The 21,094-nt window shown below is 46.2% G+C and overlaps 1 protein-coding gene across 4 annotated transcripts in view; it reads right to left on the minus strand.

Annotated features, from left to right (window-relative positions):
- The window catches only part of TPK1 (thiamin pyrophosphokinase 1), a 361,500-nt gene that overhangs the window by 230,650 nt on the left and 109,756 nt on the right, over positions 1-21,094 (minus strand). The window contains exon 4 of one of the 4 annotated variants that reach the window (XM_074146491.1): positions 8,985-9,005. The exons of the other annotated variants lie outside the window; for them this stretch is intronic. Coding sequence (XP_074002592.1) covers positions 8,985-9,005 — 21 coding nt within the window. The remainder of the gene's footprint in view (positions 1-8,984; positions 9,006-21,094) is intronic. 4 annotated transcript variants of the gene reach the window in all.

The following is a 21,094-nucleotide window of genomic DNA, read 5'->3' on the forward strand; positions in this document are numbered from 1 at the left end:
ATACCATATCCCCCAACACCACATCTAAACGGCTCTTAAACACATCCAGGGATGGTGACTCAACCCCCTCCCCGGGCAGCCTGTTCCAATGCCTGACCACTCTTTCTGTGAAAAATTCTTTCCTAATGTTCAGTCTAAACCTACCCTGCTGGAGCTTGAAGCCGTTCCCTCTCGTTCTGTCATTAGTTACCTGTGAGAAGAGACCAGCACCAACCTCTCTACAGTGTCCTTTCAAGTAGCTGTAGAGAGTGATGAGGTCTCCCCTCAGCCTCCTCTTCCTCATACTAAACAGTCCCAGCTCCTTCAACCGCTCTTCATAGGATTTGTTTTCCAGGCCCTTCACCAGCTTCGTTGCCCTCCTCTGCACTCGCTCCAGCACCTCGATATCTCTCTTGGATTGAGGTGCCCAAAACTGGACACGATACTCCAGGTGTGGCCTCACCAGTGCTGAGTACAGGGGGACAATCACCTCCCTACTCCTGCTGGTAAATGAATGAATATATGTAAATATATGTATTTCATATGTAAATATTCATATGTAAATATGAATGTGTGCAAGGAAGGACTTTCCTCAATTCACCTAAAATATTTATTTCCTCACTACGTTTTACTAGTTTACTTCCAAACGTGTTAGCTGAGACACTCGAGGTCAAGTCCAAGCAGCCCCCTTCAGCAATATATGTTTAGAGCAAAGGTCCTCCCTCTTAAGAGTTTTGGTGAAACCCAATCACTTCCCCACCTCGAGGGCTGTGTCCAGTTTTGGGCCCCTCACCACAAAGAAGACATTGAGGGGCTGGAGCGGGTCCAGAGAAGGGCAACGGAGCTGGTGAGGGGTCTGGAGAACAAGTCTTGTGAGGAGAGGCTGAGGGAGCTGGGGGTGTTCAGCCTGGAGAAAAGGAGGCTGAGGGGAGACCTTCTCGCTCTCTCCAACTCCCTGAAAGGAGGGTGTAGCCAGGGGGGGGTCGGTCTCTTCTCCCAAGTCCCAGGCGATGGGACAAGAGGAAACGGCCTCAAGTTGCACCAGGGGAGGTTCAGATTGGAGATTAGGAAAAGTGTTTCCACGGAAAGGGTTCTTAAGCCTTGGAATGGGCTGCCCAGGGAAGGGGTTGAGGCCCCATCCCTGGAGGGATTTAAAAGCTGGGTTGCCATAGTGCTTAGAGACATGGTTTAGTGATGGTTTTTATCAGAGTTAGGTTGATGGTTGGACTAGATGATCTTAAAGGTCCCTTCCAACCCGGACAATTCTATGATTCTGTGATTCCTCTCAATTTGATAACACACGACTCGGCCCCTAAGGCAGACGGCTGTCTCTCTGCACCGTGAAACACCCAACACTGGGGGACTGTTCTCCCTAGCAAGGAACAGGAATAGCAATGTCCTGATTTCACACATGACACTCGCCGTCATGTAGACCTGGAAAGACATCTGTGAATTCTTGATTCACAAGATGCTACATGGTACTTGGGTATCAGAACAGCAAGAGGAACGGTACAGCTAATAATAAGTCGCGGTGCTCAACCTGCAGAAGGCCTTGCCCCCGGCTTGAAACAGTCACTAACCTTTTAATGGATTTTGTGATTTGGGTTGGGTTTTTTTTTTGCTTAAAGATTCAAGGATTTCTCTCTGAAAGATGAAAAGACGATCGAACCGCCATCTTTATAAACTGAATTAAGGTTAAAAAGACGAGAGAAATGGAGACCCTGGTGCTTTCATTTCTCTTGTGCGCAGGTAGGACTGAGTAATATCAAGTCACAGTTCAACCTATCAATAGTCCCCCGGCAGAGAAAGAGAGTTTCAGAAATTTGGTTTAACAGCTAGCTTTCCCATCTCAGAAACACTTGATACTGTTGCTCTTTTAGCAAACCAAAATCAATAGCTGTGAACAACAGAAGTAGGTTAAACTTTCCTTTACGTGATTAATGCTTCCTGTAGCCAACCCCACTCTGAACTTCAACAGTTTTAAAAGGCTTATCCGGAGGGGCATAAAATGGTATTTGCTTTAAGCCATATTTTGAGAGGTTCCTGCCCGCAGCTGGGTCCTCACCCCCTGAGAAGGTCCCTGACTTCAGTGAAGCCACCTGTGCTGAGCAAAGCTCTGCTCCTCAGGTATCAGGATTCAAACCGTACTTATGACTGTCCAAATACAGGGTGCCCAAAAGTGTTTGAGCCCTAATGCTATACCTCTTTGCTCCTCCTCGCTTCGCTGTCTGTCTTGATCTCTAACAGCTCCCTCTTTGCCATTTCATCTATTCCGGCTTCCAGATACACACATCATCTCATCAACTCACGGCGACACAAGTACCCTCTGTCAGCCTCAATTCTCCTCCCACCTGCACCAAATCATTCATCTCATCTTCTTCACTGCTGTCGCCATTCTCCCCCACTACTACTCCCCAGCCCCGTTGACTTCTGCTTCAGGGCCTGCTTTAGGAATCACACAAATATTTTACTTTACTTAATATTTAGCAATTGTGAGAGCAAAGTAGAAAGCGTAACCAGAAGAGCATGGACTTCCTGGGGGTTTGTACAAACCTATTCTGAAAACAAAGAAAAGAGGACAGGTTCTCATAAAATAAGCAAGAAGAGGAGCGGTCATGCTATTTCTCTCGATACGCAATCACAGAATCACAGAATGATATGGGGTTGGAAGGGACCTCTGGAGATCATCTAGTCCAACCCCCTGCAAGAGCAGGTCCACCCACAGCAGGTTGCACAGGAACATGTCCAGGCAGGTTTGGAATGTCTCCAGAGAAGGAGACTCCACCACCTCTCTGGGCAGCCTCTGCCAGGGCTCTGCCACCCTCACAGGAAAGAAGTTCCTCCTCATGTTTAGGTGGAACTCCTTATGTTCAAGTTTGTGCCCGTTCCGTCTTGTCCTGTCCCTGGGCACCACTGAGAAAAGACTGGCCCCATCCTCCTGACACCCACCCCTTAAGTATTTATAGGCGTTGATCAGATCCCCCCTCAGCCTTCTCTTCTCCAGACTAAAAAGACCCAAGTCCCTCAGCCTTTCCTCATCAGAGAGATGTTCCAGGCCGCCCATCATCTTTGTAGCCCTCTGCTGGACCCTCTCCAGCAGTTCCCTGTCCTTCTGGAACTGGGGAGCCCAGAACTGGACCCAGTGCTCCAGATGGGGCCTCCCCAGGGCAGAGCAGAGGGGGAGGATGACCTCCCTCCACCTGCTGGTCACACTCTTCCTGATGCCCCCCAGGATGCCGTTGGCCTTCTTGGCCACAAGGGCACATTGCTGGCTCATGGTCATCCTGTTGTCCACCAGGACTCCCAGATCTTTTTCCTCAGAGCTGCTCTCCAGCAGGTCAGCCCCCAACCCGTCCTGGTGCAGGGGGTTATTCCTCCCCAGGTGCAGCACCCTGCACTTGCCCTGTTACTCCACCAAGGATGAGAGCACCGAGCTGAGCCGTTCCTCTGCCAGCAGTTTTTCATCACGCCGCGGGCAGGCGCAGGACGGAGGCAAACATGCCTTGGGGAGGGTGGTCTGTGCCCAGGGAGCTGCAGTGACGGTGCCCTCTCCGTCTGAAGGGCTCTCAAGCCACTGGAGAGGGGGGAATTGTGCGCTACCTTCCTCCTGGTGAAAAATACACCGCCTCCTTCCAGCAGCAGACAAGGGTCACAGTAAGAAGTCACTGCTGACCCTATACCCCTCCGCCACCACAAACCAAAGGGAAAGCCTTTGCAGGGGGAAGAGACATCCACCTGTCCCCAAGGAGGTACCCATCTGGTGTCCAGAGTAAAGAATGGGGACAGATAGGAAACTGAATCACACTTTTTATTCTTCCCAGGCATGAGCGGCACATTCATAGATTCATAGATTCATAGATTGGTCCAGGCCGGAAGGGACCTCCAAAGGTCATCTAGTCCGACCTCCCCGCAGTCAGCAGGGACACCCCCAACTAGACCAGGTTGCCCAGGGCCTCGTCGAGCTTCACCTTGAATATCTCAAGGGAAGGGGCCTCAACCACCTCCCTGGGCAACCTGTTCCAGTGTTCCACCACCCTCATGGTAAAGAACTTTTTCCTAATATCCAATCTAAATCTCCCCTTCTCCAACTTAAAACCACTGCCCCTCGTCCTGTCACTGCAGGCCTTTGTAAACAGACCCTCCCCAGCCTTCCTGTAGGCCCCCCTCAGGTACTGGAAGGTCGCTATGAGGTCTCCCCGGAGCCTCCTCTTCTCCAGGCTGAACAACCCCAGCTCCCTCAGTCTGTCCTCATAGCAGAGGTGCTCCAACTCCCTGATCATTTTGGTGGCCCTCCTCTGGACCCGCTCCATCAGGTCCATGTCCTTTCTATATTGAGGGCTCCAGACCTGCACACAGTGCTCCAGGTGAGGTCTCACCAGAGCAGAGTAAAGTGGCAGAATCACCTCTCTGGATCTGCTGGCAACACTTCTTTTGATGCAGCCCAGGATGTGACTGGCCTTCTGGGCTGCGAGAGCACATTGCCTGCTCATGTCCAGCTTCTCGTCCATCAGCACCCCCAAGTCCCTTTCCTCAGGGCTGCTTTCTAATACCTCATCCCCCAGGCTGTATTTATACTGAGGATTGTTTCTTCCCAGGTGCAGAATCCTGCACTTGCTTTTGTTGAACCTCATGAGGTTCAACATTTTAATACATGAGTTGAACCTCATGAGGTTCAACTGGGCCCACCTCTCCAGCCTGTCCAGGTCATTTCCTCACACATAATGAAAATAACAAGCAGTTTTTAAAGAAATATTTACTTCCTGAGACAGCTTATTTCACCGGGGCATTCCCCGTCTCTCCTCTTCTAAAGAGGGATGACACCACCCATTCAGCAATAAAATGATGCATTTGGAAAAGAATAAAAACAAAAAAAGAGAACCGCCAAACCAGTGCTTCTGCTAAAAATAAGAACGCTAAGAAAGAAATGCTTGTAAAAAAGGAGATAATGAAAAGCAGCTGTACAGAAACATTAAAAAAAATAAAAAAACCCCAAATAATTAAAGCTAACCTTTAAATTATTGTTGCAGTCTGTAAGAGACCAGCTGCAAACTTTAATAATATTGTTTAGAACATCAGTCATTTCGCTCTGGCTGAAATTCATTTTTGATAATGCAATAGTAACATCTCAGGAATGACACTAAGTTTCTCCTTTGTATTAAAATAGAATTGTATTAGCATGGTACAGTATGTGTATCCCTGCTGGGATTACTTTCATGCTGGAAAAAACAACGTTATTTTTCTATTACTGAAATAAGTTATCTATCATGACAGTGGAAAATATATTTCACTGAACTCTAAACTAACAAAATCTGTCATCTAAGAGGGTACCACTGAAGTTTCTCTCCAGGTGTACTTTCCGCTCCTAGCCAGCAGCAATTCTGCTCATTTATTTTTTTTTTTGCACAAACTCATTTGATTTGTGGCATACCCGTGAGCCCATATATTAAAGTTAGCATGTCCAGTCCAATTACTCTCCTTCAGTCCTTGACCAAACTATTGGGAAATGTGCCTGAAGAAAGAACCAAAGATTCCAACTGACAGGTCTACCTCTTCCTGAAGAAAACTCAAGCTTCCCCCTTCCAGGATCTCTCTTGATCCAGCCTCTGCCTTTGACTACCTGCACCCCAAGCGAGCGAGCCCCGGAGCAGCTTGGGGGGAGGGAGAAACGGGCAATCAGTTCACATTCAATCACATCTGTACTTTACTGACATTATTTTCCGAAGCACTCGGTCTCATCCTCACTTTGGTTTTTCACTTTAAGCTGTGGGATCGCCGGTCTCTGTTCTTTCACCTGGTGAGTTACCTTGAACCTTCCCCAGCTGGCCATAACCCAGCAATTTCCTGTCAGGGCACGGAAGGAACGAGCTCTAACAGAGATTTAAAAGGGGGAGAGCAGAAAAGAGGGGGAGTCACCTTATCTGACCAAACCTGCAGACGGTTCCAAATGTGAATTAGGGGGGTTATCAGACAGGCCTGGAATTAACCCCATCGCTAACGGATCAAGCCCGTGGTCAGCACCCTCTGGTACTTTGGCAAAGTCACGATTTTAGCCACGTAATTATTTCAATTCAAACCAAAGCGTACGTTGCCAAACATACATCCGACTTTGCCGTGGCTGAATGATGGGTCATTTCCAGCGCGCTTTGTCTCAGTCCTGAAGCTGACCTATGGACTTCCTCACGCTGAAGCCTACATTCGCACCCCACCTGCAGAGTAAAGGAGCTTCAAGAAAAGAGATTTTAAATTATCATCTAGGTCCTGCCAAATGTACGGTGGGTAGCAATTTTGGGACTGGCTCGTTTACACCATGTGGGTCCCAACTGCTGGCCTGAGGGGCATTTGCTTTCTTTAGCAATGACACCAGATTCAGGAAGAAGACAGGGAATATATATATATATAATATATATATATACTTGAATATATCCTAGAAAAGCTACTAGCAACCAACTGGGGTGCAGAAAATCCCACCTTTGAGCCAAGACCTATCTTTCTGTCAAGTCTGCCCGTGGCAGCAGGTGTCGCTGTAAGGCAGAGGTATGGCAATTAGTAAATTAGTGGGAGACAGGCAAGAACAGAAGCAGGCAAAGCTGTTTTGTGGTACGTGGTTAAGAACAGGGGAGTTTTTGACAGCTGGTAGCTACACACACTTTTTGTGCTGAGTGTTTTGGTTGCAAACATGAGCAAACAGCAGATTGCGAGTATACACCTGCTTAAAAAAAAAAACAACTATGGAAACTCTTACTACTGAGGTAACAGCTTGCATAACAGCGTTCATTACGTGTAGTTTTCCATTTACTTACTGAGTGCTCAGTCCTCTTCCACACATTAAAGAGTTTACTGCTATTCAGCGCAAACGGAATTCCATGCAGCACCCAGTTAGGAACCCCTGGAGTCAGGCTCGTCAGTGATTCTGCTGAGGACAGCTGGGAACTACCCAAATGGCACCTTTAAATTCTTGCAGTGGGCCTTTTAGGGCTAAATTCATACATAAATTTCTGTCACTCTAGTGTCCAGTCATCCCAGGTTATGGATATTGCATCTTCGAGGGAGCAGTGTCAGCTGGGTTACACCCAGCTCAAGAAAAGGGCCAGAAAGCCTCTTTGTTCTTGCTCCTCACTTGTGTGCCATCTCACAGAATCCCAGAACGATATGGGGTTGGAAGGGACCTCTGGAGATCATCTAGTCCAACCCCCTGCCAGAGCAGGTCCACCCACAGCAGGTTGCACAGGAACGTGTCCAGGAGAGTTTGGAATGTCCCCAGAGAGTCTCCAGAGGCTGGTATTAAGGAGCCCCATTTTTGACCTGCTTCGGGTTCTTCAGGATCCTGTAACGTGTTTCCTTCCACACTGCCTGGAAATTGCAGAGGCTGATGTCTCCCTGAGAGGAGAAGGTGTTTTTTTCAGGAGGGTTTTCAGCCTGCTGTCAAGGAGTCTCTCCCTTCTACTCCTTCACGCCTGAAATATTAGCCTTCAGATACCGCTGACACACAAAAAAAAAAAAAGCCATTTTCCTGCTACAGCATTGAGCCATTTTAAAAAGAAACTGCCAGAGAAATTAAGAACTAGTCTTCCACTACAAAAGGCTGACAAGGCAAGGGGAGTAGTTTAAATAATGACAAGCCTAGAAAAATGCTAACTCATAGTCCAGAGACTGCTAGAACAACCGTGACATGATTTGGATCTGATCAACGCCTATAAATACTCAAAGGGTGGGTGTCAAGAGGATGGGGCCAGTCTTTTCTCAGTGGTGCCCAGGGACAGGACAAGACAGAACAGGCACAAACTTGAACGTAAGAAGTTCCACCTAAACATGAGGAGGAACTTCTTTCCTGTGAGGGTGGCAGAGCCCTGGAAGAGGCTGCCCAGAGAGGTGGTGGAGTCTCCGTCTCTGGAGACATTCAAACCCACCTGGACACGTTCCTGTGCAACCTGCTCTGGGTGGACCTGCTTTGGCAGGGTGTTGGACTAGATGATCTCCAGAGGTCCCTTCCAGCCCCATAGCATTCTGTGATTCTATGAGTTAGTTAAAAAAGAGGGTGGTTCCTGCTCAAGAACAGATCCTACAAGGTCTTGACTTGCCCTGACGGCTGTAAGCCAGGGATAGAAAATCAGTGCTCTTCTCACCGCTACCGAAACCTACTACTAGAGGTGCTCATTTAGTTTAAAAAAAAAAAAAATTAAAAAAGAGCACTTTACAAAGCAGGTTTATGTTATAATAAGAAAACGTTGTGCAGAGACTTGAAATGGGCACTGGGGCAAACCCTGCATGTGCTGAGAGCCTGCACTGCCTGCAGCCAGAGGGAAGATGCAGAACTGCGGAACCGCTGAGCAAAGAGGGTTTCTCCTGGAGAGGGTCCAATCATTGCCTGGGAGGAACAAGGTAACACAGCTTCTCATCAAGGAATCCCCTTACGGCTGCAGGTAGAGCATACTTGGGTTTTTTGTGTTTAACCAAAAGAAACCATTTCTACAATAAAGGTTTTATGCTGGCCTCTCTGAAGGGACACTCACAGTGTTCCTGTGGGTAGCTGAAGTTGGAACGTGAACACACGGAGTCACTCCTCCTTCAGTGAGGCACTGAGCTGCTATTTCACACCGCCACCAGAACTGATACCACCATGCCATGGTGGCAGTTAACAACAGGAACACATCCCAAACTGTCAACTAACGGTACTTGGGTCTCCCTGCTTCCTTTTCCCATTTTCTGAACATCTAACTGAGCTGAACCCGCGTTCCTCTCCCAACCTCAGTACCCCAACCTCTTCTCTATACGTTTGGAGCACCACATTTGCCCTTGCACAGGGACTTCCCAGGAGCCACGGCAGATTCGGCTTCTTAAGAAGCAGGGCAGTTAAACAAGAGCATCAGGGCACTGCGGGGCACCAGGCAAGCAAGGTACCTCACTACATCAGCCTCTTTTTTGTTGTTGTTTTTACTTTTTGTGGGTTTTGGAGGGGTTTTTTTATTTAATTTAATATGAACAGGACCAAGAGTTTTTGCGCTTACAGTGACTGGCACATTGCAGGCCTCCTGCACGCACTGCTGTATTGAAAACCAGGCAGGGAAAGCAGAGAGGAAACGGGTAACGGAGAATCTACAAAACACACAATACCCACTGGAAACAACCTGTAGGTTGCTAACGCCGGTCCCTAATGCAGCGGCTCTCTCTTACTTACGTCTGTACAACACCTAATAAAATACAACCTCTGGGGAAGAAACTCATCATCTTCTGTTCCTTCATAGAATCATTCAGGTTGGAAGAGACCCTTGGGATCATCGAGTCCAACCATCTACCCTACTCTACAAAGTTCTCCCCTACACCATATCCCCCAACACCACATCTAAACGACTCTTAAACACATTCAGGGATGGTGACTCAACCACCTCCCTGGGCAGCCTCTTCCAGTCTCTGAAACATGCAGGACCACTTCTCATTTAACAGCTCAGCAAAGATCCTTGATCTGCTCTGATCAGAAGAAAAGGTGCCAAGCTTATGTACTTTGCTGCGGGCTGGCCCCAGCCTGCCGTGATTCTGACTGATCAGCTGGGTAGGAGGTGACAAGCTCGGTGGTCTCCTCCTGCGATGGTTTTCCGTGGGAGCACTTGGTCCGTGGCCCAAGGAAGATGTGCAGCCACACCAAGGGTGGATCAGAGGAAATGGTCTGAAGTTGGGGCAGGGGAGGTTTAGATTAGATATCAGGAAGAATTACTTTACTGAGAGGGTGGTCAGGCACTGGAACAGCCTGCCCAGGGAGGTGGTGGAGTCACCATCCCTGGAGGTATTTAAGAAACGTGTAGATGTGGCACTTCAGGGCATGCTCTAGTGCTCAGGATTGTTGGGTTGGGTGTTTTGTTTTGTGTTTGGTTTGGTGAGTTTTTTTGGTGTATGGTTGGACTCAATGATCTCGAAGGTCCCTTCCAACCATGAAGATTCTATGATTCTGTGATTCTGTGATCAGGCAAAGCAGGCACAGCCAGAGTCCTGCAGCCAAGGCTCAGGCTTGGGGAATGGGACACTTCACTGCTCCACCCCTCTTAAGAGGGAGAAGTCGAGCCAGAACTCTGAAAATACAGCCTGAACCGGGGGAGACACACCGTAACAGCAGAAGTGTGCCTTGTGGGTGACCACCGGACCTTTAACGTTCCTGTGACACGGTCCATAGCAGCCTGGTCCATGTCCTGACCTGCACTGTGAAGCAGCTTTAGAGGAGGAAAGAAAGTCCTGCAGACCAAGGTCAGGGAAGGATAAGCTTCTAAAAGGTTTCACTTCACATAAAGCCTGACATCGTTAGTGATTATAGTCCCAAACAAGCACCAATTTTATCGAAAAACTGGATTTTGACTGTCTTCCTATTTTTTGAAAGAGATGATAGAATTGCATAGCCTGTTAAAATTTGATTTTCCTTGGGTTTAAGTAGTGGGCTTTTGTATACATAACAGGAACATATTGCTCGCAATATCCATTTGATAGACAAGTTGCAGGGAAATATGTTTTGAAAACACATTTAGTAGTAAAATCAGAAAGCACTTTCAAACGGAACGCTTCTATTTTAAAAAGCATGACTTTTCTTAAATAAATGTTTGTGGTGATGTAGGGAAATGCAACCACAACGTAAGAAAAAAAGGCGAGCATAATGTGTGCAATGAGAAAGAAAGGATCAGTGCTCAAAATGTTCAATATGTTCAGTACACTTGAAATATTTCTGTTTCTTGGAGTGTTAAAGCATGTTAAATTCCTACCTAGGATTTTTTCCTGTATTTACTATTTTGTGGCAACATTAAACCCGTCTTTTTAGTAGTTTTGCCACTTTTGAGTATTTTTCTTCTCCCCTTTTTACCTAGTCGCATGGACTGTTTCAAAAAAAGTTAAAGTTTTAAGCTACCAAACAGCAAAGAAGCCCTAAAAGCAAAACTAGATTTTGTTACTGCAACTGCCATAATGCAGAAGTCGGCCTTGTGGGTGAACAATGGACCTTTAACGTTCCTCTGACATGGTTCAAGGTAGCTTGGCCCATGACCTTGGCCCATGACTGGAGCTCTGTTATCACAGAATCACAGAATGCTATGGGGTTGGAAGGGACCTCTGGAGATCATCTAGTCCAACCCCCCTGCCAAAGCAGGTCCACCCACAGCAGGTTGCACAGGAACGTGTCCAGGTGGGTTTGGATGTCTCCAGAGAGGGAGACTCCACCACCTCTCTGGGCAGCCTCTGCCAGGGCTCTGCCACCCTCACAGGAAAGAAGTTCCTCCTCATGTTTAGATGGAACTTCTTATGTTCAAGTTTGTGCCCATTTCCTCTTGTCCTGTCCCTGGGCACCACTGAAAAAAGACTGGCCCCATCCTCCTGACACCCACCCTTTAAGTATTTATAGGCGTTGATCAGTTCCCCCCTCAGCCTTCTCTTCTCCAGACTAAAAAGACCCAAGTCCCTCAGCCTTTCCTCATCAGAGAGATGCTCCAGGCCCCTCCTCATCTTTGTAGCCCTCTGCTGTCCCCTCTGCAGCAGTTCCCTGTCCTTCTTGAACTGGGGAGCCCAGAACTGGACCCAGTGCTCCAGATGGGGCCTCCCCAGGGCAGAGCAGAGGGGGAGGATGACCTCCCTCCACCTGCTGGTCACACATTTCCTGATGCCCTCCAGGATGCCATTGGCCTTCTTGGCCAGTCAAGTGAGCAGTGCTGTGTTAAATGTAATTCTCCTTTGAGTAAGTCATGTCAGGTGTCCACAGTGTCCTACCATTAGAACAGAGAAGTTTCAGCTCGGGCTGATGTGAGTGCACACAGCTACAGCTATTTAAACCCCCCGATGTGGAGAGCCACACGTGCCCTGTGTGTTCATACTTTATGCCTTTAGCCCTCAATTTTGAGCCACCTGTTACCGCACCGAAATCCAATGTAGTTTTATCAAAGAGCGAATGCTCAAACCAACAGTGAAAAGACAGCTGAAAAGTCCATAAAGTGGTATCTCCAAGATACCTGCCAAGCTTGAAAAGCCATGGTAATAAATTTCAGAAGGGCAAGGAAGGTACGAGAGGCTGCTGAACCATAATTTCTCTGTTTTCACCAAATCATCTTAAAATATACATTAACAAAATATTTCATCTCAACTCTATTTGTGAGACTACATCATCTTTATCAAAAAGTTCCTATGCCCTTGACGATATGATAATCAAAGTGTGGTCTTTAGTCTCATCCGTGGCATCTTCTTTAGTGAAGTTCTTAGGTTACTTATGTTCAGCTGAGATCAGTTCCTTCAGCTGCACCTTTTGCACACATTAACTAGTCTTCCCAGCATGCATTTAATCCTTTTACTCAATACTAACTCAAATCGAATGCTTTTCTCACAGAACTGGTGTCATAATTAGGCTACATAAGTGGCCTTGTGAGCCAGAAGTCAAGAAGCACCAGAAATCACTGCTTCAGAACAACCATTTTTGAGATATTACAGATTGAGCCGTTTCTTGTTAGTCTTTAAACCACATTATAATGATACCGCACCTCAGGTTCAGGAGAGTGGGGTAAGCAAAATAGTTTTACAACAAGCAAGTCGTTATAACATTGGAAGTGATTAGAAAATAGAATTATGTCTTCTAAATGATCTCAGAGAAACTTCCCTTTGCTTTTCAACTTAAACCGAGCAATGAAAAACAGACTAAAGGATACACTTAGTGTCTTCTCAGGGTAAAGTAGTAACTGGGAAACAGCCAGAATCAATCTATAACCAAAATTTCCAATTCCTTCTGATAAGCTGTCATTTGGACCAAGTGGCAAGATGCGAGTGGATGAAGGAGGAGCCAAATTCATCTGTTCCCCCCTCCTCCCCATTCAAACACAAACACGTTGCAAACCTCAGGGTACCCAAGTGTAACCCCTGTGGTACGCCCGGTTTTCAAAGGGATGGATGTCTCCAAATCTCCCTTTCTGCTCTCTAATATTCAGCTCACCTTGAATCCCTCTTGCCAAGCTCCTGTTAGTATAGAAGGAAAATACATATTTAAATCCCTCTCCTACTAATCAAATCTGAATAAATAAAAAGGCATCATTTAATCATTAGACTGAACCGAGAATGACAGTAATACAGACATAGAGGAAGTCTAAGTAAATCATTTTATTTCTGAGGTTTTTTCCCCCATCTAACTTAAGGGTGACCATTAAACTCCACCTTCCGTTTGAGAGTTATGCGGTAATCCCAAACACATGAAAATAAATTGTTTACTCTACCTCCTCCTTCTCCTCCTCCACGCTCCCTGCATTTACGGTGGCGGTAACTTCACTACTCATAAAGAGCGACAGAGAATGCAGTCCTAACGCAGCAAAGTCAGCATTAACTAATAAAAGGAAATCTCATCACAGAAGGAAAAACTTATCAGCTCCGTCTGCACATTTATATACATAAATTTTTCTTATTAGCATAGTCACTGGACAAGCCTATTTCCTACAGATTCAAATATACAGCTTTAACATAGCATTTCTTGTGGCTTTTAAATGTACAAATTTCCACCGCAGCTTCCAATTCATTAAACTTAAGACAAGCTCTGAGGGAAGAAAATAAAAAAATACATATATTAAAAATAATTTTTAACAAAACTAGATCAAGCAGAACTTCAGTTAAGACCCTTTCCAAAAGGAACAGGATAATCTAGACAAGTTTAACGGTCACAAATAACTTTCAAAGAGAAAGAATATGGAAATTATTCTTCCACACCTCACGCAGATCTATAAGCATATTATATTTTATTATCATCTATACCAGGACCTGCTACTTTCATTCCAATATCCCCTTCTTTGGCAGGGTAAGTCTTTTGAATCTACTAGAATCTCTAGGCACTGCCTTAAAAAAGACAACACAAAAAAACCCCAAACCAACAAAACAAACAACCCACCCCACCCCCCAAACCAACAAAACCCACCACAGCTCTGCACTTTTTATTTATATATGTACATAAATATTGATCCTATGCATATTAACTTTGTATGCACACCAGCATGTTAATGTAAAAGATTTTTAGCATTTTTTCTAACAAGAGAAAAAACTTTTTTAATTGATGCACACTTTCTTTGGAAGGAGAAAAAACAATATCCATTGTCAACACAGTATCTTTGCAACAGCAAATGCCATTTTGGAAATATTTTGATTAATACTTCAGGTATATGGAATTTGATATTAACTGTGGTAAAATACAAGGTAATAGGTTACACTAAACTATTTGAAGAACATTAGGATAGCCATATTTATTTATGAGGCAGTAAAACAAGGAAGAAAAAAAAAGCTCTCAAGTGGAAGTTCTGCTCTTTCCACAATGTTTCTGACAAATACTTTTGAATCATATGTATTTATATATATACATATGTATATCGCTCTCTCCAACTCCCTGAAAGGAGGGTGTAGCCAGGGGGGGTCGGTCTCTTCTCCCAAGGAACAGGAGATGGGACAAGAGGAAACGGCCTCAAGTTGCACCAGGGGAGGTTCAGATTGGAGATTAGGAAACATGTTGACACGGGAAGGGTTCTTAAGCCTTGGAATGGGCTGCCCAGGGAAGGGGTTGAGGCCCCATCCCTGGAGGGATTTAAAAGCCGGGTTGCCATAGTGCTTAGAGACATGGTTTAGTGATGGTTTTTATCAGAGTTGGGTTGATGGTTGGACTAGATGATCTTAAAAGGTACCTTCCAGCCTAGACAATTCTATGGTTCTACGTTTCTATGACTTATTAGAGTAGTTAAACTAATCGAGCTTCTCTTAATAGTCTTAAAAAGTAGCTTAATGCATCAGTCTGAAAAGCAACCCACACAGAGCAGCCACCATCAGGGCGCTGGAGTGTCACCACAACACCAGCCATTTCTCCAGGATGCAAGGCACCAGGACTGAGCTAAAGGTGCAAAGGGGAGTGAAACGCAGTAAAGCACTAGCAATATGTCACCACCACAAAGTCAAATTCGGGTCAGATCTTGAGAATCATTGACACCAGTAAGGCCTGTACACACACAGAGCCAGAGGACGCATTTACATCCCAGAAGGGTGTAAATACAGACCCTCCCCTGTGGTCCGTAACACATCGCCCAGAGCACGCGGGCACATAGACCAAGTACCTGGCACATGGTCCTGGATGAGGGCACCAAATACTACAGTAGCTAAGCAAGCACAACTAATTACGCAGTTTGCCGTACACATCAAACAAACGCCTTCTTAAATTAAGATCATGCCATTTTCAGAGAAGTGGCACGAAGTCATTTTCATGCTCTCCAGCAAGCTTAGATGAACAATGCTCTTCCCACTTGTAATTTGGAAACAAGAAAGCAGGTATTATTTTATGAGCTATCATGCCTTTCTAGGAAACTGAGTTTTTCTGTTGTTGTAAAAAAAAAATTAAATAAATAAAAAACTTCCACCAACAAGAACACCCCACCCTCCCCCCCCCCCCCAAAAAAAAACCACCCTAGTAAGTCAAAACTTTTGCCAAACAATCCAATCGGATATTCTTACTGAGTGCCAGGGACAAGGGAAGCACAGAAAGGACGTTGAGGTGCTGGAGTGGGTCCAGAGAAGGGCAACGGAGCTGGTGAGGGGTCTGGAGAACAAGTCTTGTGAGGAGAGGCTGAGGGAGCTGGGGGTGTTCAGCCTGGAGAAAAGGAGGCTGAGGGGAGACCTTCTCGCTCTCTCCAACTCCCTGAAAGGAGGGTGTAGCCAGGGGGGGTCGGTCTCTTCTCCCAAGTCCCAGGCGATGGGACAAGAGGAAACGGCCTCAAGTTGTGCCAGGGGAGGTTCAGATTGGAGATTAGGAAAAATGATTCCACAGAAAGGGTTCTTCAGCCTTGGAATGGGCTGCCCAGGGAAGGGGTTGAGGCCCCATCCCTGGAGGGATTTAAAAGCCGGGTTGCCATAGTGCTTAGAGACATGGTTTAGTGATGGTTTTTATCAGAGTTGGGTTGATGGTTGGACTAGATGATCTTAAAGGTCCCTTCCAACCTGGACAGTTCTATGATTCTAAGAAGTCCTAAGCATCACCACTTCTTTCCCACTTCTGCTGTTGTAACCACACAGCTCATGTTTTGCTGCGGGTACTTCGTGTTGGAGATGTGTTGGTATGGTTTTTTCCACACTTTTCCTCGCTCTCCCTTCTTTCCCCTTCCCCTCATTCTATTTTGTGTCATGTTCATTTTGTTTGTTTGTATGAGCACAGAGCAAGCGAACTGAGCCCACGTCTTCAATTAAACCAAAGTCAATTTGGAGAGAAGTACAGAAGGTTAATTAACTGCTAATGATTTTGGCATTTGTTTAGGTTAGTCCCTTAACTTAATTTATTGATGTGACAGTATATCAATGTGCCATGATTTATAAAAGACACTTGAAAAGCAAAAAGGTTGGTCATGCAACATTCAGAGCAGCACACTAAATATATGTACAGGTGTAATAAAAACCTTTTTTAAAGGAAGACTATCAGATGATAAACATTAATTTCGCACCTGAAACAATGTATCAGAGAAGAACTGCTCTGAGAACCAGCCCAGCCTAACAGAGCCGCAGAGCATTCCGTGCTGTGAGCAGAGTGTTAGTACCTGCCTTCCTAAATACCAGATGAGAAATTTAGCGCCAGGCTTCAGTTTCCAAAACCCTCTCCGAGGTCAGTTCATGGCATACCCTGATGTGCTGTTTCTTCCATAGCTGCAGGTAATACGGAAAACCAGGGAGGTGTAACGTCGATGCAGATTTGAATGAAGGCTGGTCTTAGGATGAGTACAAGGTAAGCTACGGCACTGACAGTACGACCCAGGAAATTCACTTCATAGAATCATAGAATCATTCAGGTTGGAAAAGACCCTTGGGATCATCGAGTCCAACCATCAACCCCACTCTACAAAGTTCTTCCCTACACCATATCCCCCAACACCACATCTAAACGACTCTTAAACTCATCCAGGGATGGTGACTCAGCCCCCTCCCTGGGCAGCCTGTTCCAATGCCCGACCACTCGTTCTGTGAAAAATTCTTTCCTAATGTCCAGTCTAGACCTACCCTGTCACAGCTTGAATCCATTCCCTCTCGTTCTGTCATTAATTACCTGTGCGAAGAGACCAGCACCAACCTCTCTACAGTGTCCTTTCAAGTAGTTGTAGAGAGTGATGAGGTCTCCCCTCAGCCTCCTCTTCCTCATACTAAACAGTCCCAGCTCCTTCAATTGCTCTTTGTACAATTTATTCTCCAGGCCCTTCACCAGCTTCGTTGCCCTCCTCTGCACTCGCTCCAGCACCTCGATATCTCTCTTGGATTGAGGTGCCCAAAACTGGACACGATACTCCAGGTGTGGCCTCACCAGTGCTGAGTACAGGGGCACAATCACCTCCCTACTTCTGCTGGTCACGCTATTTCTAATACAAGCCAGGATGCCGTTGGCTTTCTTGGCCACCTGGGCACACTGCCGGCTCATATTCAGCTGCTTGTCAATCAGAACCCCCAGGTCCTTTTCCGCCAGGCAGCTTTCCAGCCACACTTCCCCAAGCCTGTACCGATGCGTGGGGTTGGTGTGGCCCAAGTGCAGGATCTGGCACTTGGTCTTGTTGAAGCTCATACCATTAATGTTGGCCCATCCATCCAACCTATCCAAGCCTCTCTGTAGAGCCTCCCTGTCCTCATGCAGATCAACACTCCCGCTTAACTTGGTGTCATCTGCGAACTTACAGATGATACACTCTATGTCCTTATCAAGATCGCCAATGAAGATGTTAAACACTTCCACGTAAGAAATTAAAGCCAACTGCGATAGCCGCATGAGGGGATAAATAAATACATGCTTCTCAACCACTTTCAGCCCTGGGTCAGCCTTTCAGGCTGAAGCACTTGAGCACGGTCGGGTGAGGAGCACAGGCTCCTGAGAAGCGCGAGCAGAAATCACAGCATGAGCCAAGGGAGACGCTTCCCCCTGCTGAGATGGGAAAGCAAAGTGGCATGACACCGATGAAAACGTGAAAGCTGGCTTTGTGTAGCGTTTAGGACTTTGAACAAAAGCAAAAATCAATATCTGTGGGGTTTCTTCCATAAAGGAACTAAGGTACTTTCTTATCACCTTTAGACTTAGTACACGCACCTTCTGTCCACAGAGGTCAAAGCTGAGATTAACAGGTAACATGCTGGTGCTCAGCACTAAGAGGTAAGAAAGCATCGTGCTGCCATTTACTTATGCACCAAAATCTTAATTAGGCTTCTAAACAAGAGCCTTTTAGGATTCCTGCAGAAAATGACGGTACAAGTGAAAGTTTCCTACGCTAAAAGTCATGCACAAGGAGTACAGGAGACAGGGAAGCCAGCAATGTGCCCTCGTGGCCAAGAAGGCCAATGATCTCCTAAAGTACATTAAAAAGAGTGTGGCCAGCAGGTCCAGGGAGGTCATCCTCCCCCTCTGCTCTGCCTTGGTGAAGTCCCATCTGGAGCACTGGGACCAGTTCTGGGCTCCCCAGTTCAAGAAGGACAGGGAACTGCTGGAGAGGGGACAGCAGAGGGCTACAAAGGTGATCAAGGGACCGGAACATCTCTCTGATGAGGAAAGGCTGAGGGACCTGGGTCTATTTAGCTTGGAGAAGACTCATCAATGCTTATAAATATCTGAAGAGCAGGGTCAAGAGGATGCGTCCAGACTCTTTTCAGTGGTGCCCAGTGACAGGGCAAGGGGCAACCAGCACAAACTGGAACACAGGAAATTTCATATGAACATGAGGAAAAACTCTGAGACTGGCAGAGCCCGGGAAGAGGCTGCCCAGGGAGGTGGTGGAGTCTCCTTCTCTGGAGACATTCAAAACCCTCCTGGATGCGTTCCTGTCCAACCTGCTCTGGGTGAACCTGCTCTGTTGGGGGTGAGTTGGACCAGATGATCTCCGAAAATCCCTTCCAACCCCTACCATTCTGTGATTCTGTGAACATCAGCAAGAAACACCCATCTGATCACAGCCTTTTTCTCATTTGAATACCAATATTGCAACTCCACATTTTAATTTCTAAAGGATCAACAGGCAATCATGAATGCTGTAGACAGGATACTTAGAAAAAACAACAAAAAAACCCACCTTGGCACATTTTTAGCAGACAATCTGCAGTGCAAAAGCAAAACTCAGGGTTAGAAAGAGACTGAGATAGCAATCAGCATTTATTGCAGTAATCCAGTGGACCTGAATAAAAGATAATTAAGTTAATAGTGAACTTTCACCCAAATCAGCTCTCTTCGTCATTAACAGGCTGCAACCAAGACAAAGGTAAATGGAAGATGATGATAGGAAATCATTCAGGAAAGCATTTTAAAAATAGCCCTAGTGGTAGAGAACATCATGTGGCTATGCTGCCATTATATATAGTACATAAGTTCCAAGGCAGATATATTTAAAGAAGTGTGGATGCTTAACCAACGCCCTGAATCAAGAGGTATAATAAATGAAAGATTAATGATGTTTGCTGCCGGGAGAAGACCCTTGGAGAAGAGGGAGTTTTGCCTTGTGGAAAACAATGAAGTGAAAATGCAGACATTAATTTTCACTATCTCCAGTGAAGTTGTGCAGAACAAAAGTATTTGCAAAAAAAGGCAAGACGTAAACCAGTGCCACTATTTTCATTCTCACCATTTCACCAGGGTAAGAATCAAAGGAAATCTAACGTATTTCAAACAAGACGGGTGCAAACAGAGCCTGCTGAGAGCTGGGTTGTGTGTTTGTGCACAACCTGTCGTAAGAGGGAATATACACATTTCTCTCAAAGCCCTACTGGACAGACCATACTTGTTAAAAACTATCTGAAGACAATGAATTATGAGCTTGCTTTTGCAACATGAGGATGAAACCAAGAGTATTGAGGTGCAATTCTCTGCTCTTCTACAGCTGTGTTGCCTGAGTGACTCCAAGGAAGTAATTTCACACCTTGGCCAATTCAAAGTATCACAGGATCACTGAATGATATGGGGTCGGAAGGGACCTCTGGAGATCATCTAGTCCAACCCCCCTACCAAAGCAGGTCCACCCACAGCAGGTTGCACAGGAATGTGTCCAGGCAGGTTTGGAATGTCTCCAGAGAAGAAGACTCCACCACCTCTCTGGTCAGCCTCTTCCAGCAAGCTGCACGCCTGCTTAGTCACATCTTCAAAGAAAAAGGCAGAGCTGCAAAGACGGACTCTTTGTCAGGGAGTGGAGCGATAGGACAAGGGGTAATGGTTTTAAACTGAAAGATTTAGATGAGATACTAGGAAGAAATTCTTTCCTGTGAGGGTGGTGAGACACTGGACCAGGTTTCCCAGAGAAGCTGTGGCTGCCCCATCCCTGGAGGGGTTCAAGGCCAGGCTGGATGGGGCTTTGAGCAACCTGGTCTGGTGGGAGGTGTCCCCGCCCATGGCAGGGGGTTGGAACTCGATGATCTTTAAGGTCCCTTCCAACTCTAACCATTCTATGATTCTACTGAGGGACCATTGCCATATTCAGTCTCATCGGCCCTTAACTTCCTCAGATATGCAAAGGGCTATGCATATCGTGGCACTCTACATGGAGAATTTGTGGTTTTGGCTTGTCAGGTGAATGCATGAAGGTTCAGTAGAATTTTGCCATAAGACAATGAGGAATAGACTTCACACATCACCACCCTCTCACCATCTCAGTGACAAATGACTGCAAAACTTTATTTCCCCTCCTCCTCAGTGTCCCTGAACCCACAGCTACCCAAACCAGACCAAGTGCTGGCTCTTCTGTGACACTTTCCTTCCCATCTCACGCAGGACACGTGAGAGTGAAACAGTGCTGCAAACCCAGAGAACTGCACCTCTTGTCTTCTTCCCTTCCAGAACTGGAATGTGGGAAGGAAGACAAAGACAAGAAGAGAAAGGGTTGCTTTTATAATCTCCGTTGCCTCCTATGCCAGCTGTACCTGGTAAATTCTCTTCTTAAGAGAAACCCCAGCGTTCTTCACATCAGGCTTTTCCATGTTGTTAGAACAAGGTCTACCTTCACGGAATCACGGAATTGTCAGAGTTGGAAGGGACCTCCTAGAGATCATCTAGTCCAACTCCCCTGCCAAAGCAGGGTCGCCCAGAGCACATCACTCAGGACTGCATCCAGGCGGGTCTTGAAGATCTCCAGAGAAGGGGACTCCACACCCT

This window comes from Numenius arquata, chromosome 4, assembly GCF_964106895.1.
Source record: "Numenius arquata chromosome 4, bNumArq3.hap1.1, whole genome shotgun sequence".
NCBI classification, from domain to species: Eukaryota; Metazoa; Chordata; class Aves; order Charadriiformes; family Scolopacidae; genus Numenius; species Numenius arquata.